The sequence below is a fragment of the Chiroxiphia lanceolata genome, chromosome 9, assembly GCF_009829145.1.
Source record: "Chiroxiphia lanceolata isolate bChiLan1 chromosome 9, bChiLan1.pri, whole genome shotgun sequence".
Lineage (NCBI taxonomy): Eukaryota > Metazoa > Chordata > Aves > Passeriformes > Pipridae > Chiroxiphia > Chiroxiphia lanceolata.
Window position 1 is genome coordinate 4389646 of NC_045645.1, and position 18463 is coordinate 4408108.

The following is an 18463-nucleotide window of genomic DNA, read 5'->3' on the forward strand; positions in this document are numbered from 1 at the left end:
ATGTCATTCTGGAGGACAGATATTCTCAGCAGAAGCCCCTCTATATGCTGAGTCCAGCTACTCTCCAATGTGCTTTAAGTTCGTAAGCGCATTTTATGGAGGGCTGCAGCCCTTAATGCAAATGTGTAATGGGAGTTGTAAGTCTGCACTGCAGGGAGAAAACACCTCTGGGGCCTGATTTTCATTTGTGCTTGTGCTGGCTGCGTTATGCTGCGCTGGCAGTGTCAAGGGACCTCAGGGTGGGTGCCAGGAGTGTGTAAAGCCTCAATGTAATCCTTAATAAAGCCACAATATGAATGAGTATTCAGTCTGCCTGGCTTACCAAGAGAAATGCCCAGGAAGCAGAGCAGAAGACTCTCATGGTGGTGACTTTAAAGGCTGCAAAATTTAGCTTCGTATATGTAGAGATGTGCTGGAATTATGAATGTCCCCTGTGTTATTTGTGATCTAATCGAGATTATACAGCCTATTAGTAACATGCTAGAACATGGGTTGTGGGCATTTATGTTTCCAGAATTCCTGCGGCTCTGTTTTTTTTAGTCTTCATACTTATATGCCATGGGGATATTTAGGGAAGAAGGAGATTTACAAATAGGAGTGCTACAGGAACACGGGCTTGCAGAGCACTTGGGCTCCTTGCATTGCTCCACATGCAGAGAGGGAGCTGCAGTGGAGGCAGTGGGGTGGCTCCTGGATGGCGGGAGGGGGGATCCTCTTGGCTCCTCTGTGCCAAACCTGGCTGCTGGAGTTTGGTACATGGACACTGATTGGACCAAGGTGGTGACGGCCAATGTAGTGCAGGACCTTGCGATTTGGTCCATAGTGGCTGCTCCTCCCAAATACAGTATGTTCTGTCAGACGGGGCTTTTCCTGCACTGCGAGTAAAAATAAAGCCATTTTATAAAACCCTGAATCCCCAATGGAAAAATCAACAGCAAATTACAAGTGATACGTTGTACTTGCGAAGATGACATTTCAGGCTCGGAGGGAGACCCCCTTGCCTGGGTCAGCTGAACCCACGGGATATTGGTGACTAAAAACAAGTGTAGCACAACTGAAAGCCTAAAATCCTTGTCCAGGGAAGGCTCATCTCCCTCGCCCCAGCTCAGCAGCGAGCGTGACTCCCGAAAGACAGCTAAATTCATTAACAGGGTAAAACCAACTGGCAGCTTTGGATTTGTGAGTGCGTGCGTGTATGAAAATCCAACTGCGAGTTCCGTGGGCAGGCAGAGCCGGGATGTAGGACAAGGGATCAGGACTGGGTGAAGATCACCAGCCAGCACCTGACCTGGCTGGCTGCCCGTCAGCTCCTGGGACAGAGAAACATATCAGGGGGGTTTTGTTTTCCATCTGAAGAGGGAGCAGCAAATTGTCAGGTGCCAGAGCGGAGACCCGAAACACAGGTTTGATTCCAAGAAGCAAAGTCTGGGGAGTGTTCAGAGGGGGGGAACAGATGGGATCTGTGTGTGTAGGAGCCTTTGCTGCCCAGTTTGTAGCCCCCACCTCTGTCCCAACCGCAGGCTCATCTACTGGGCCCATCTCCCACCACAGCTGTGAGGCAGATGAGGGAGAGAAATTCACAAGACGAATTTGACCGCTGAGGTTTGCTGAAAAGGGAAGGAAAAGAGTGAGGAGAGGTTGGAAAGCGGGGGTGAGGTGGCAGCGCTCCGCCTGTGCCCCCACAGCAGTGGGGAGGACAGGCAGGGTTCAGAGCGCTGGACCTGAGGTGGCCGCCCAGCCTGGCCCTGGCAGACCATCTGGTGTCTGTGACCACCTGTGCTGAGCCTGTGGGACATCCAGGAAGGACAAGGCTCTGCTTCCCAGGGCTCTGCTCCCACAGCCAGGGCAGGGGCTGGGAGCAGCCCTGAGCTCCATGGCGGGGCTGGGCAAGGGCCACTGGGTGCCCATTGGCCGTGAGCCTTTGGGTTTTATTACCGCTTGAGCCCTGATATGCCAAGAGCCCTTGGGCCCCCAGGCCCTGATTGGGCAGGGAAGGTTGGAGAGTGTTGTCCCTGGTGCCTGATTGGCCAATGCCTTTGGGTTACAGTTGGGGCCAAGGCTGATTGGCCAGTTCTGTTGGGCGTGAAGGGCGCTCAGTCCCTATTGGACAAGGGAAGCTGCTTCTAAGTTGCTCTCAGGATCTGATTGGCCAACAGCCCCTGGGCGCCACCTGCCCCCGGGCTCTGGTTAGTCGTGACCCTTTGGGCTCCAGCGGCTTCTGATTCCTGATTGGCCAGGCACCCAGGGTCCCAGTCACCCCCGATTCTTGATTGGCCAGGCCTCCCTGTGTTCCAGTAACCCCTGGTTGCTGATTGGCCAGTCCCCCAGCTCCCGGCCGTCCCGGGGCTCTGATTGGCCGGGCTCGCCAGGCGCTGCCGCCCCCTGTTGGTTGCCATGGGAACTGCCGGGTGAACTCTCACCCGCGCGCGGCGGGTCACATGACCGGGGCCAACATGGCGGCGGCCGCCGGGGGCTGAGCGGCGGCGCCCGCCGGGCCGCGCCGCATCCACCCGCATCCCGGGCCCGCCGCTCGCCCGCGGCGCCCGCGGCTATGCAGAGCGGCAGGAGGGGGCCCGGCGGCGGGGGCCGGGAAGAGGTGGGTGCTGAGGGGGAGCGGAGGCCCGCGGCCGGTGCGTTGTCCCGGGGATGCGCAGGGCGGGGGTGGGCCGCACCTTGTGTACGGACGGGGGGCGAGTTGTTTACACCTGGGCCTTGACGCTTCTCCGCTTTTGTGTCCCCTCTGCAGACCTTCCTGCGGGTGCGAGCGAACCGGCAGACCCGGCTGAACGGTGAGTGCGGCCCCCGCCCCTTCCCCGCCCGGGGAACTTCCCAGAGTTGGGCCGAGTTCTGTGACCCCCCCCCAAGCCCCTCCGGGGGCCGGGGGTCGCCTCCGGCCTCGCCGTGCACACGGGGCACGGGGGTTGTGCGGGGGAAACCCTGCTCCCACCTGGGCTCCCCGGGGAAGCGGCTTCCACCGCCCGGGATAAACCAGGCCCTGGATCCCGTGTTTTCATTCCGGGGCCCGGCTGCTGAGCTCTCACAGCTCACATGGCTGAATCTTGAAGTAAACTTTTAAACCGGCAGCCTGAGCGTCGTCTGACGTCATGGTTTGTTTTCTTTGTTTTTGTTTTTTTTTCTCTCAAACCCACCAATGCTGGTGCTAACTTGTATCTGTGTGTGCTTCTAACAGCAAGTAAACAAGTATTTCTAGAGGAAAACATCTTGGTATTTTAAAAAAGCAAATCAGACCTCACTTCATTTCAGAGAGAGGTATCCCATCTCTGTGGTTCTAAACTGGAAAAAGAAAGCTGAAAGGAAACTTTTTTTTTTTTTACAGCTGAGGGAGTTGAAACTTTTCTCAAAGTTCAGTAGAGTCAGAACTTACCATTTAAACAGTAACAACAATCTCTCATCTGGTTTTATATTGCTTGTAGCTCTTTCACTATGTAACATTTAGTCAGAATTTGGTTGTTCAGTCTATCAGGAGGCTCATTAATCTCGAGGTTCCTGATCTGTTAATTAAAGATAACACCAGTGATGTTGTGCTAATAGAGTTTGTTTAGAAGAAGATATACGTTAACAAAATAACAAAAGGCTTTAGAGTGTGCCAACAGCAAAACGGTTTGCTTGAATTTTAAGTCCTCCACGTTTTTTGCAGTCTTAAGCAAACAGAAGCTCCTGACCCAGATCTGTGATAAGTTACACATAAGTGAATTCAGAGCTAGCTTGGGGGGGTTTAAATATCAACCCAGAGGGCCAAAAACCTGTGAACTCTTGCAAGTCTGTTAAGTCATACAACAGAGAGGTGAGTTGCCTTGCATCAGTCCCAGGTGACTGCTGGCAGGTGTGCTCATATCTGCACTCTGAGATGAGTGCAGTGAGCTGCCAGCACTGGCAGGTGGACACTTTCCTGACATAGAGACTTCAGAGGTGCTGCTCTGTGGTGACTTGTTCTGTGTGACAGAGGTCTCTGGAGTCAGGGATGTCAAGCTCTTCCTTTATTGTTTTTGGACAGCTGGGGCTAAGCTCCCACCTTCCACCTTTTTTCAGGCCAGCAATGTGCATTTACCTTATTTTAAATATTTTTTTAAAGTCCAAGCCAGACTTGTGGAATTCTTGGTGTTGTGGAGTCCTTCACTGCGAACAGAAGCTCTTGATGGCAGCGTGCCCTGCTGACCTGGCTCAGCAGTGCTTTGTGCTTTGGGCTCTAACCTGAAGCAGGGCTGCAGCACAATCTGGGCAGGCTGTGATCTGATCTAGGAACTCCTCTTGGCCCCTGTTCTTGGATGTTTCTGTGAGGCTGGGCTCACCTGAAGGGAGGCCAGTAGTTTTGTACGGTGCTTTGCTGGACCTTTTACTCTTTCTGTATGTACCTTTTGGGGTAGAGTGAGCAAAACTTAGAGCCATATTCCAAATGAGGACATTGGGTTAACTTACGTAATGCCTTGTACACCCTGACAGTGCGAGGTGCAGGTGTTAGGAAGCCAGATGCAGAAATTTGGCTGAAGTGCTTTGGGTCTCAGAGGAGGTAAAACTAGACCAGAACTGGTTCCTCCTGACCTTAGCCTTTTGTGGCTGATTACTGCTGTTCCTAGAACGTACCTGTAGTGATGATGCCTGGTCCAGTCCTGTGTTGTTAGGTCAGTATTCAGCTGGATGGTTGGGTAGGTTATACTGCTTTATATTTGTACCTCTGCACTCATCCTCCTCATTTGTTTGCAGTAAAATAATTCCATGATATTTGTAAGTTTTACCACATTATTGTTAGTTGTTGAACATCTCAAGATGGAGAACATTGGAGTGCTTTAGGGGGGAAAAAAAAGCTTATTTGTCTCTATCTTGTGTTTTAATGAGCTTCTAATCAATCACACAACCTTATAGCTTACTCTGTGAGAGTGGTTTCCTTGTCCCAATTAGCTTACATGAACAGAAGTTGTGTAGGACTTGTCCAAAGGTAGCTGGCTTTTTGTTTATCATTCTTGTTGGCACACTGCAGAAACTTATCAAATGCAGCCTGTCTGTCAAAGAACTATTTCATTTGGGTTTATGTTTTATATGTACTTTTCAATATTGTTGTAACCAGTTTATCTTGATATCTCCTGTCAAGCTTTTATCATTTGAGTTCTAGAAGCGCTTTGGAAACTCCTCCCATAAAAAGGGGCCCACAGTGTTTGCTCTTCTCCCACGTAGTCCTTGAACCAAATCTTGGCTGCCTGGGCTGTTTTTGCCTGAGTCTTGTTTGGACCTTTATGTGTTCTATGCTGTTGTAGTCATTTGGGAATGTGCAAAAGGGGCTAGGGAAGGAGAAGGTGGAGAGGGAAATGTCTTCTGTGAGCTGCTGTTTGCCTGGCTGCAACATGATATTAGGTCCTGATAGTTAAATGGTTCACATGTACCTGACTGGCCAGAATTTTATTTCTGTAAGTCAAACCTGTGACTTAAATAGAGCTGTAAGTAAGGCAAATGCGTTTTCAAGCTCTGGAGCAGGAGATTAATGTTCTGTCTTTTAGGCTGTTGGTTGAGTGTTTGTATCCCAACTTCCCTGTCAGCCTCAGTGAGTTAATCCTGCACCTCTCACCTGTGCTAAACTCACTATCCAGAGACTGTGTCCTTGTGAACCCTGGAGTATGAGGTGCTGATTCCTGATGAACCCATGTGATAAAGAAGGCATTTCTTTCATTTGCCTTATTTCCAGTGTTGCCACACTGGAAACTTTAAGCCACCCTGTAAATTGATGCTTATGGAGTTTAGCAGTGCAGAGCAGGTTAAGTAGTCATTCAGTATTAGAGGCACAAAGTTATTGGTTAGTGTATCAGAACATGGATTCAGCAGGTTAAGTATGTGCCAGCCTCAGAGAATAGTGTCAGATTGAAGGTTGCTGACAGTCATCTCTGTGGAACTTTGGCCATGCAAATCTGAAAGCCCCACTGAGACCCTTTTGTGAATCTGGCCCTTAATGTTCTCTCTCGGGCAGATGAGCAGCAAATTTTACATAAGGTCTGAAACAGATTTCTTCTTGACCATCTGTTTTCTTGCTTTTTCTTATTCTTGAGATGGCTTTTTGTGCTCTGCCATTGCTGCCTTTGTTCCCTTAGATCAAATGCTCTGGATAAGTTGATCATCCATGCAAGTTTTTGGTGATAGACCTAACAAAAATAGGTATAACCACTCCGTAAGACTTCTCTGGTAGATTTGCAGAGACCAGGTGCTGGCTCTTGTGCTTGAATATCATTGATTCAAATTTGGGGCTATTTGCAAAATTGGCATTCTCAGGTGAGTTGAAAAATGGGTCCTTACAAAGCTCCTTTGGCTCCTTTCCCTGAGAAACTGATTCCCCTTTTGGTGGTGTCCCTAAGCCTGTCTTTCTGAACAGACCTCCATGGAGGAGGTCAGTGCACAGTTTATTGTTGAACCACCAGCAGCATGTCCTGTGCTTTTGTAGCTGATGGGTGGGGGAGGAATAAAGCTGGAATGATTTTCACTGGAAAGGAGACAAAAATGTTTCCACTTAATTTGATTGGCCTGCCATTGCAGGCGCTGCTAATGATGTCTGCATAGGGCTCGGGGGACCACTCAAACTGGTGGAGGGAATCATAAGAGATATTCCTAGTAACTTAATCATCTCCTTTGATGCTGCAGTAGAGGTTGGTGCAGTGTCCACTGCTAGATGCTAAGAGCACTTCTGAGGTAATGCCTGAGTGCCCTGTCCTGAAGGTGAATTTTTGCTTGGGGAGGGAGTACCAGTGAAAACTGAAATCCATTAGCTTTTCTCACAGGAAGTTGTGCTGGGCTTGAGAGTAACATGATCTTCAGGCATTAATAAGGTTTAGCCTTGCTGGGGGAGAGCCCACTGTGAGAAAAGATCCTCGGACTCTTCTGCCCATAAGGCAGCAGTGGTGGGCTGCCTCCTTCTCTCCACACCTGTGGGAAGGCAGGGGCCAGTGTTCCCTCACAGTAGAGGCTTTGTCGAGTGCAGTTTGGCTCCTTCTCTAGTGCAAGCACCCTCTCACCTTGCATAGTTCCATATTAGGGAAGGGAAGAGCAACTCCCTTTGCCAGCACAACTCCTAAGGTAAGGCAGAGACCATAGGTGAGATCCTGGCTCTTGCAGAGGATCCCAATTCTTGCTCACCTCCATGAGCTACTTTCTCATTCATCTGCTGTGGTGACTTAAACTCCCTGGCCTGATGGTTTTGTGTAATCTGAAGGAGAACATGCACTTGCAGCAGGAGCAGTGTGTAGGGTAATGCACATCTGTTAAAAGTGAGGCCTCAGAGGTGCTGGAAGCCCTCTGATGGCCTAATAATAATTATTAATGCTAATAAAAATTAGTGAACTCCTCACCTCCTGGCAGAAGGTTGGAATAATAACTATGGAGTCTTTGTTCAGTCAGAGGTAAGAATGGGTCAGCCTTGTGCCAAAGCATCCTTCCCTGAGTTCTGTCCTCTTCGTGCATCCAGTCCTCTGCTGTCTGTATTTTTATCTTCCTGAGTTACGAGAGGGAATGGCTTTTTTTCTTTTTTTTCTTCCCTTCCTCTCCCATTCTCCTGCGACAGGAGCACGGGAGGGGGGGGGAGGGAGAGGGATTAGTGAGCTAATTAGAAATGATCGCATCTATCAACACTAATTAACAATCCTGTGGTCTCACTCGCGTGTTCTTTTGAGCTGCTCCCCTTCGGGACAGCGCCACAATCACCCCCTGCCTTTGGGGCCGCTCTGTCGCCGCGGCGCTGATTGGAAGTGATGGCCGGGCTGCGCGTCGTGTCGGGCAGGGACAGCGCTGCTCGCATGTGCTTCCCAGGCGGCGTTGTTCCCCTTCCCTGCCCGCAGTCACCAGGGGCACCCTTGGCCTGCGTGGGCGCAACGCTGCCGCTGCTAATGACCGCAGAATGAAAATGGCAGGGGGGATTTGTTTTCAACACCTCTTTCTTTTCGGTGGCTTTTTCACTTGTGGCACTGCGGCTTAAAGGGACGCTCCTCTGCGGAGCTAAAGGAGCCAAGAGAGGGGTTGGGTGCTGGTCTTGTGTGGAGCTGGAGCAGAGCGAGGTTCTGTTCCCAGCTCTACACTAACATTTCAACACCAGATCAGGTGCTTGTTCTGGCAAAACGGTCCCAGGAATTTAGCAGTAGAAGACCTAAAACAAGTTTTCTTCCTTATGTCACTGCTACAGTGCATGAACTGGAAGATGGCAATAAAAAAAGTTAAAAATACTAATAAATTCACCAGGCAGACTGACTTAACTGAATTGTTTGACCATGGGGAGTCCTACCAGCATAATTAATCTGCTCCTTCCCTACGTTTCCCTGGTTGAAAACATGATGAGGTGAGAGAAATTCGTGTCTGCAGTCAGGATAGAGAAGGCTTTGTTCCTGTGCTTCTCTCCAGTCAGTTTGCTAGGGAATGGTCAAGTCATGCCTAATTCCAGCCTTCCTAATTTTTTGTGCTGGTTCAACAGAGCTAGTGAGGCAAGGAAAGAGCATCCTTAACTTACACGAAAGAGCCATGTTGGAGGATATAGGTATGCACCAAACCAGAACTTCAGAAGTCTCTTGTGCACTCAAGTACAAAACAGAAAGAGCATGGCTTAACTCTGACTACAGTAAAGGGTTGGGGAGCTGTCAGTGTGGTGTACCCAACATGAGAGAGGGTTGTGGAGCATCAGCAAATAAAATTTAGACAAACGATGAAAGCTGTGTGTGTTAACTTGAGAGTCTCTGTTGTTCAAAGTGCCAGATATCGAAAACATTCTTGTTTTGGTCTCAAGTTGCTGTCCCTTATTCTAGGAATGTCACTTTTGCAGAATCCTTTTCATCGTATGAGGAGGGGAGATTGAATTTTCAAGTAGTTTTCCCACATCTCTGTCTCAGCAAGAAAAAGCAGTGCCCAGGGAATAATTTGAAGCTTTCTTACTGCTGAAGCATCAGAGAGTATAGGGCATGATGAATACTCCTAGTTCTGGATTGTGGGAAAGTATATCCTAACCCAGAGGGTCCTGTGTCCAGGGAAGCCGATGAGAAAGCCTTGTGAGAGGCCTTTCAGGTCTGCATTGATGTGTTCAGCTGAAACTTTATAAATCACTTGGTGATGTGTGTGCTTTAAGCTGATACACTTCAAAAAACAGTTGACAGAAACTTTCCTGTATGCTGGTCCTTCTCATCCTGGCATTCCAGCAGCTTTCTCTGACTCGTTGGCTGCAGGGAGCTGTTGATCCCACAGTGTTGAGGCATGAAGGCTTTCAGAGCATGCTGCAGTGCTCACAATGTCAGTAACGATTTCTGGCTAATGCAGCTTTTTGGTGGTGTCATCTCTCATTATCACATGGGCTTTCCTTGGGCTTTTCCTTGTCTCTCATTCAGAATTTTGACCTTCCTTATTAATTAAACAGTGACTTTCCTGCAGCCAGTGATTGAGTTATTCAGTAATACCTGCCTAAAGCCATCATAATAAAAGGCAGAAGTTCTTTTTAATGCAAATGATTTGGTTCCAGATGTTTTGATCACATTAAACGATGGCTCAAATTAACCAGATATTGGATTAAGCAACAGGCTACCTTGGCTGCTTTTTCTAATCATCCTGATTCCTAACATGTTTGTTTCCCAGAGCGTGCCCAGTGTAGCCTCCAGTTTTCATGAAATAAAACAACAGAGAGCCAGAAGCTGTGCTTGTAAGATGGTGCTCTTACTTGTTTGTGGTGTTGAGGGAAGGAATTTTTTGGGGTGTACAGGAGGCTCTGTGGTCCTGGAGGTGACTGTTACATCCCTTGTCCAAGGCTTTCAGGTGCTACGTTATCCTGTAGGAAATAGATGTGTTAGTGGAAGGGCCTCAGACTTAGAAGGCAGAATCCAAACCAGAATTCACTGGCTTGATCACTCAACTTTGAAAACAATTTCAGCCTTCCAAGAGAAAGTATTTAACCATTTTAATAACTTACCTGGGGATGTGCAGCAGATGTTCCCTCTCCTAGCTGCCTCTTTGAAATCAGGGAGTACTCGTCCACATGTTACAGATTTAATCTGAAAAATGCCAAGTAAGTCTCTGCACTGTTTATAGAGGTCAGAACAGGGAGTTGCAACAGGGTTTTCTGGTGTGAAATCTTACCATTTCTGCCAAAGGTTTATTATTTGGAGCTGAGCAAATGACGAGTGGATCTACAAACTTGACATGTCTTCCTTTTTTGTTTGTTTTCTTTCCCTGGTTTCTCCATGCAGCTCGGATTGGAAAAATGAAACGGAGGAAGCAAGACGAAGGGCAGGTATGTCCCCTCTGCAGCCGACCTCTGTCAGGATCCGAGGAGGAGATGAGTAGGCATGTGGAACAATGCCTTGCAAAGGTAGAGGCGCAGCAGGATCACCAGCTGCCATTCCCTTCTCCCTACTCCCAGCTTTGTCCGCAGTTGACCTAATGTGGGGCAAAAACTAACGTTGCTGAGCTTGCAGGCAATGCTAACTGTCTCTCTAAGATTTGTAGTCACTTCTCTTTGTCTTGGAAGATGGATTCTTCTGGATTTTTCTGCTGTGTGGCATTAATAACTTTTTTTACTTTATGCACCCTTCTGCTATTACAGAAGTCTAAGTTACAGATTGTAAAGGTGGTGCTATTGAAGTTTATGTAGCCTTTTGTAGGACCTCAAGCTTCCTATGTAGCACAGCAAGAAGAGTTCTTTCTGATCTGTGCCTTTGAAAACATTAGAATTAGTTTTTGTTGCGTTCTTTTGTAACAGACTGGAATTTGTGAATGTTGCATGACCATCTTACTCCAAGAAGTGCATTTAAACTAAACCATTCTCTTGCTGTTTATCCTAAAGACAGCAAGGAAGAAGGACAAACAAGCCCTATGGGAGGGAGGCAGTTGTGTCATAGGGCTTTCCGTTTGTGTTTCTCAGGAAAAGCCCTCAGTAGAGATGATAACAAATTCATTCTTGCTGCCCTGAGAGGTGCATAGTGTAAAGAGAGGTGTCTTTGATCAGTATGTCCCAAAAATATGCTACAGGAGAACATTCCTGCTGGGGGTCAAAGGAATCTATGGTTTACATGATAGAGGAATTGTACATCCAAGGCGGGGGAGTACGTTTTGAAATGAACACCAGCATTGTTATAGGAACCAGAGCTTAAATTTCCATGTGTAAAAATTATGAACCTTGCAACTTGTTTTGATCTTAAGCTTGTCAACTTCTTCCAGCACCTATTTACTTCTAGATTTAGGTCACTGGGAACGGGGGCGGGAGTAGATGCTGCTGTCCGCTCCATACTTAGCTGTCCTGGGAACAGCCCGGCTTCCCTTCTCCGTCCCACCATGAGTTGTTTAACCCCGAAGAGCTATTTCGTACATCTCAACACTCTGTCCCTGCTTTACCCTGTGCAGAGAGAAGGTTCATGCATGACTGAGGATGACTCTGTGGACATCGAGAACGAGAACGGGAACCGCTTTGAAGAGTACGAGTGGTGCGGGCAGAAGAGGATACGGGCCACGACCCTCCTGGAGGGAGGATTCCGAGGTGCGCCGGTGTTTTGGGGGCGCTTGTCAATCTTTCTGCTGTGGAAGTTCGTCATTACCTGTCTTTAAAGGGAGGGATGTGGGGTTTTGCCTCTCAGAAAGGGCGGAACCATCAGCCTTTGCCAGAATGTAAAGTGTTTTCTGTCTCTCTTGAATGATGAGAGTCAGAATTTGCGCAAATCCTGAACAAAAGGGTGGCGTTTATTTCTTCCTCGAGAAATGTGTCCGAGGAGGGAATGAGTAGGAATGGCTAGATCATTTGGGGAAAATAGCTTTTTGTATCTTACACATGGTAAGAAATACGTGGGAATATGTGAAGAGAGGGAAATAGAAATGAAATTGTAAAAATTCCCAGCCTGGAGTGACGAAAGCTGGTGTATCAGCCTCTGGTGATGTATTGGAGGTGACAGCTAAGTCGCTGTAGCACCTGCATAAAATATTAAAGGGCCAGTTGTGCATTTATCACTCCATCCCTTTTAAGGTTGATAAATGAGAATCCAGGAACCTGCTCTGCACCTCCAGCACTACAAGCCCTTAGGGCTCTCAGACAAACACATTTTATTTTTCCTTCTTCTTTTACTCCTTCCCCAGTGACGGGGAAATCAGTTACCGAAGGGGGAGTGAGTTATGGCAAAATTTGACCTCTCGTGAGCTTTATTGGTGAATGTAATTTTATCTAGAAACCTGGCCCCTTTCTTACACTAAGCCCTTTGGCCTCAAAGAGGAGGATTTACTAAACTGTTCGTTGGCATGAACCTCAGGCACTCAGAAGAGTCTCTCACAAGCAATCCACGTAGTGCATGCCTAATGAGAGGGGGAATGCTGGCTCCCTTCGTTCAATAAAGAGGATGGGATGTGATCTCTTCCTATATCAGCTTGGATTTTAATTTAAAATATCTCAAGGGGAAAAGCTGCTGCATAAGGGAGTTGGACTTAAAAGCCAGCCATGTGCTCAGATACAACCAGACACTCCTGATCTGCTCTTGCCTTCCTCTGAAATTAAATTGTATCTGGGTTGTAGCAGAGCAGATGATTAGGAGCACAGACTTGAAGGAGCAGCTTCTTTGGGTTTTAAAGGACAGCCAGGGAAGCTCACACTGTTGCATCCTGTGTCTGTAAGCTAACTTTTTCGTGGCTCCATGGAGAGTTGTGTCTGTACATGATTCCAGGTAGAGGCCTGATGAGATCATGCAAGGTCTTGGGCTCTTGTTATTGTAGTATAGACACTACAATCCATCGCAGGAAAGCTTGGGATGTCTGTGTGCCTTTATTGTTGTCACTGCTAGTCCAGATTAGAAAAGGCTACTTAGTTCATTTCATCCATTTTTTGTGCATGAGTAGTTTCTTCCTTCACCCCCACCATACCACCTGCATTTGAGGAGAGCATGATCTTCCACTTCCTTTGGTGTGGACATAGTGCTATCTTCACCTTAACGTTCCCACTTGTTTTTGAGTTAACTCACTGAAATGTGACCTGAACCTTCCATATTGCTTCAGTCATATGGAGACCCTCTTTCATATGAGGCTTCAGATGGACAAAATGTGTGTAATTGATGTGGTTAGGCTGTGTAAATGTAAAGTATTTGCTCTTTGCTGCATTTTCTTCATTATTTTAAGGAATTTTCAAATATGTGACTTTGTGTTCTGTAGATCACCTGCTTTCCTCCACCAGAAGTTAGACAGGTTCCAGCATCAGCCACTGCTGTAACCTCTGCCAGATGGCTCCACATACATGGACAGATAGACTTAGAGATGGCCTTGCTTCCATCAGGAAGTATGGGGTCTGTCTCTTCTTTTTGAGACCTTCATGGCAGCTTCAGGAGTTACGTGAACAGACCCAGGAAAAGATTGGAAGACCAGGAGAAAAGTAGAGCACAACTACATGCAGTTCTAAAGCCCTCCATAATTACCCTGGTGGGAAGGCTTTTGGGTTTGACTGCTTCCCTTTGTGGTGCTGGATAAAAGGTGTCTGTAGATCAGCTCACAAGCACAGGAACATCCCTGTAGCATTTGCAGTGAGGAGCATCCTCCCTGTGCAGCTTTTTGTGGCAGAGCCACTGCTGAAGAAGTGACTTCACCTGAGCTGCTGGCAGGTCCTTAGCACCTGGCCTTCCTCCTCTGGAGCACACCTCTGCTGGCAGCTGAATTCAACAGCTGCCATGCTTCTCTAGAGAAGTGTCCTCTTCCCTAAACAGGGAACCTTTTTGCCACCAACTTTCTACCTAATATTTTGGGATAACCAGCAGTATATGCAGGATACCTACCTACTCTGCACAAAAAGTTGCTGTAAAATTTGGAAAGCCAAAGCAGAGCTGGAGTGATCTCCCATAGGTGGCTGATTGCATTTATTTTTAATCAAATCACACTTTTTCATGCTGTCTTTTGTGGCTCTCATATTGTCTCTGACTGCTGGCATTCAGAGGTGTCTCCATCACTCAGGCCTGCTGTGTTCACTCTCAGGTAATCTTAAGGTGACTGCCTTCTTTCTCTGCCAGTGTTGGCTCTTGCCTTATTTTAGGGACAGAATTGTTAATTTACAGCCCTGAAGCACGGCACAACGTTTTGTAGATGCTTTCTAATGCTTAAAACTGCTTTGTCTGGAGTTGGCAAGGCCCTCGTTAACCCCCGTCACCCGAGGCTTTGCATTTGGCTCTGTTCCCTTTGCTGAGAAGTTGCAGCGATGTGGAAATCAAAGGTCTTTTATAATGCCAGACAGCCCTTGCCAGGCTACAGGGATGTCACCAGTGTCTAAAGAGATGACATGGGGAAATACATAAAACCAGAGGGGAAAATAGATGGCCATGTGTCTCATTAATTTCGGTTTTAATGGTGTGTTGCTCTGAGGAGATGTCACAGCTGGGCAAAGGGGGAGCAGGACTTAACACAGGTCCTGGCTGCTTCTTTTTATCATTTTTGGTTAATGGACAAAGTCACTCTCAACATGAGGAATACTCTCTGCCAATTTTATGAAAGGGCATGACAGATTCCCAGGTGGAGTAAGGTTGGGAGATCTTGGGGTTTTTCTTCTTAAAAACAGAAAGGTCAGGGAAATGAACAGCCCTGTTCAGATTTTCTGGAAGATGGTCTCATACTTAAGAGCAATCACAGGCTAAAACTCTCACTTATGTGGTTCCTAGGGTGACACTTTCCTGCTTCCAAAGCACTTGCAGAGAAAACTTGTTCCTCTAACCTGAGGGGCTGTCTTAGAAGACAAAGAATTCTGGCTTCTGTGTTGGTGTTACAGCTGCAAACCCCCAGTGAGGTCTAGTGCAGCAGAGCCAAAGCACACCTCCTTGGCTACCACAGCTTGGCATACCTCAGGCAGCAGGTGGAAAGAACAGGCAGTGGCAGCAAGGAGGAATATGACACAATTGAGAAGTGCAGGGATCAGTATGTTGTCTCTGAAATTGTTGAGTTTTAGTGAAGGCTTTCTGTCAGGAAATATTTGGTACTTCTAGCATTCCTCCTGGCTTCTTAAAGCATCATTTGCTATCACTTAATTTGCTTACCAAAACTGGAAGAATGCAGGGTGTAAATGAAGATTGGCAGCTTTATAGGGTTTGGAACCACTTTGTTTCAGCAGAAGTCCTGCTTGAAGTAGGGGGTTTGTAGGAGAGTTCTTGTTTCTGTTTGGGGTGGGTGCAGAAGAATACCAGCATGAAGTACCAAGCTCTGTTTAAATTAAGCTTGTACTTCGAAGTGAAAAACTAAACAGATACAGTAATCAAATATTTTCCTGTCTCAGTACAATGTCACAAGACTAAAATGTCTCCTGAAATACCTGAACATTCAGTAACTCTCTCCCAACATCTCTGTATCATCCCTCTCCAAAACTCATTGTTGCAGGGGATTATATCATGCCATCTCTAATGAGTTTCTCTGTTTAGGATGCCAGCAAGGCTTCGCAAGTGAAAGCATCAAGTGGCTTCCTCTGTGATGGATTTTTTTTTTCTAATGCTCAACATATTTGTAGCAATTCTTCTGTTCCTCTCCAGAATGGATGCACGTTACCCTCAGTGTTTACACTGTAAGGTTATCCCTTTAAAGAATTCCTGAGGGAAGTTCAAAAGGGTTTTTTTTTCTTTGAAAGATTCAGTGTCTCTTTTTGTGTGTATGTCTCTTACTTGAAAGAAGGGAAAGGAGGGGGGGAAGTGGAAAAAAAGTGCTTTATCTGAAAAGAATCACATCAGCTTCACACTGATAGAAGCTGCTGTCATCTCTTAAACGGCTTAGCACAGTCAAAAGGCAAGAGGACTTAAAACAGTGTCTTACACAGGGATCGATGGGTGGAACACATAACTCGTAACTGCAAAAAAAAAAGCAGCACGGGGGGAGAGATAACGGTAATGATTGCATTGAGGGAAGCTTGAGGGAGGCTTGTTCTTTGTAACACAGCTTCAAAGGTGTCTGGACTGGTGCCTAAGCAAACTGTCCTGTGAAGTCGCTGCCTCTGTAGGTCTAGGGAAGGCGGGGGGGATGCCTGCACCCTTCTGTTTCTTAACAGATGGGACAAAGATTAGTAAATGCCAGGTTAGCTGCTCCCTTCTGCTGCCTCAGATTTGAGGAGAGGATTTTGTCACTTGGTCTCTCGCCGTCCGTTCCGGGAAGGCAGCTTGTCCAGGAGAGGGGAAGGCGGCGAGGGGCGGTTGGGGAGCTGGGGTGGGGGGTGGGATGTCAGTTTATCGATCGCACCTCAGTCAGGAGAGCTGCGGGCGCAGTGCTCTGAGCACGAGCGGCAGCGTGCTTAATGTGATTGAAAGGCAGTTAAAATGGCGGTGACCTTTTCAGGGGGAATTAGATTGCCTGCCAAGAGTGGTTAGAGGGAGTGATAACGCCAGCTTGAGGAAGCTGTCCAGTCTGCTTCAAAGGGAGAGAGACAGGGAAAGCAAGCTGGCAGCAAGTACCATTTAAAGCGCGAACCGCGCGGTCTGATAGAACAGAGATTGCTGTCCTCTTTAGATATGAAAGAATTGAAGAATTCTAGCTAAGTTCTCTCCACCTGCCCCATCCTCCTCTTCTCCCCTCCAGCTCCCCACCAAAAAGCCGCCTTCTGGGTGCAGTAGCAAGCTAGTCACCGCTGCTCTTCTGGGTTTCTTTTCCTTCAGCAGATCAGTTGCATCAAAAATAACACAGAAGAGAGAAAGACTTTGAAAATGTTAAAATGGCAAGCAGGGCATTTTCAAGGAAGGATACTGTCTGAGAAAGATCAACATGACAAGGATCTGTCTGATAGATTGTGATACTCTTGAAGAAGGAGAAACACACAGGGATTACTTAACTCTGAAGTTTCTCTTTTTTTTTCTGATATTTCTCTTTATTTCTCCATGCTGCCCTCCTCCCAAGCTAGCAAGGGGCTTGTATCTGTTTGGTAATGTCTTACCAAGGGAAAAGAACAGCACGACTTAGCATAGAGAGACTTGGTAAAGCCTTATAAGCTGTAACGCACTACAGTTATCCTTGGGTGCCCATTTGCACTGGATCTCATGTCATGTACAATTAAGGCAGCTACCTGGAAAGTGGGACTGTATTAAAATGTCTAAAAGTTTCCAGCAAACGGCTGCAGTCCCACTGTTGGCTTTCTATAGCCAGAGAACCAAGATGTGCTTCAGCAGCAAGTGGTGTAGGCCAGCCTTCATCCAGTGTGGGTTAGTTGTCCAAGAAAGAGCTTAGGGGCAATGGCTATATGCTCCTCCAGTTTGTTCTCCTCCTAAATCCATGCAGCATTAGAAGCATGCTCTCAAGTGTGAAGTCCTGGCATCAGATTCTAAGTAGATACTTTTCAGTTCAGCAGCAGGTGTTTGTGAACACAGTGACTTCTTGCGTCAGGTAACCGGCTGGCAGAAAGCTCTAAACAGAGCAGGAAAACTCAGTCGCACTTCTCTGTGCAATTTCATGAACACAGAACTCTAACACAAAACTCCTAAAATCTGTTTTTGACGTGTGTGTAGAAACTGAACCACGGAGAAGCGTTTTCTCTAATGTTGTAATGATAGTAGCAAAGCTGGCAACAGACGTGAAAAGTCTCGTTCTAGAATCTCAGCTAGTAGCCAGCTGTGCCCTCTTTTTCAGATAAAATATGATGAGACATGCAGGAAAGCTTCAGGAGGCAAGGAGACTTTCTTTTTTTCCATGCCAGGAGGTTTAGGCTGTATTTAAGGTTATACCAGTAAGAGGGTATAAACTGATCTACTCAAATGCAGCAAAAGCATTTGAGCTGTATGGTAAAAAGTGTCACTTCTCCTAAGAGACTCTGTGGGAAATGGAAGATGTCACTGGTATATTTAGGCCTTTTGGAAGAGTAGTCTAGTAACTAGAATCATCTTCCCTATTTCTGTGTACTTGAGCCAGAATTCATTCATTTTACCCTGGCAGGCTAAAGCAAACTTCAACTTGGATGCCAGAGCAGTCTGTGGTAAGAGTATAGGGAATCTTTGCTGTAACAAAATTCTCAATCTCCTCCCACTTAGCAAGGGCTCAGTTCAGTGCCTTTCTCTGCCAAGTTTCCAGTGTCAGCATCCCTCTCTGAGGTGAATGCATCTATACATCTGAGCATCCTTCCCAGCCTCTCCAGCCTTCCTATATTTAGGTTTTTACTTTCCGCTGGTCACTTCTACCTGCTGTAAGCTTCCAAGTGGGCAAGATGTATAAATTTCATGTTTCTCAAGTGCTTATTCTATGCCTTATACTCCCTTTAGAGGGCTGCCGAGTCCCAGAGCACTAGTATACCTTACCTCAGCCCTTGTGTAAAACGATGACAATCCCTCTGTTGCTGAAGGACAGTACTTTGGACTGGTGTGACAGAGTAGCCCAACCGCTCCTTAATGTTTGCACCTCTCTCCTTTGAGAGAAAGTACTTGTCCATTAGGTAATACTTGACATAAAAATGCTAACAGGTCTGTTTGCTTAGTGTTAGATACAATAATTGGATGGGCTGTACCCGATTCTTTATCCATAGTTTGTGTCCGCATAT

The 18463-nt window shown here is 47.0% G+C and overlaps 1 protein-coding gene across 5 annotated transcripts in view; it reads left to right on the forward strand.

Moving 5' to 3' along the window:
- RNF220 (ring finger protein 220) overlaps window positions 1–18463 on the forward strand; it is a 214386-nt gene that overhangs the window by 154736 nt on the left and 41187 nt on the right. For 2 of the 5 annotated variants that reach the window (XM_032696602.1, XM_032696603.1), the window contains exons 5-7: window positions 2747–2789; window positions 10209–10252; window positions 11362–11494. In XM_032696602.1, the coding sequence (XP_032552493.1) occupies window positions 2747–2789; window positions 10209–10252; window positions 11362–11494 (220 nt within the window). Of the gene's footprint in view, window positions 1–2434; window positions 2597–2746; window positions 2790–10208; window positions 10331–11361; window positions 11495–18463 lie in introns of those variants that run through there. The other 3 variants (XM_032696600.1, XM_032696601.1, XM_032696604.1) reach the window with 2 other exon arrangements.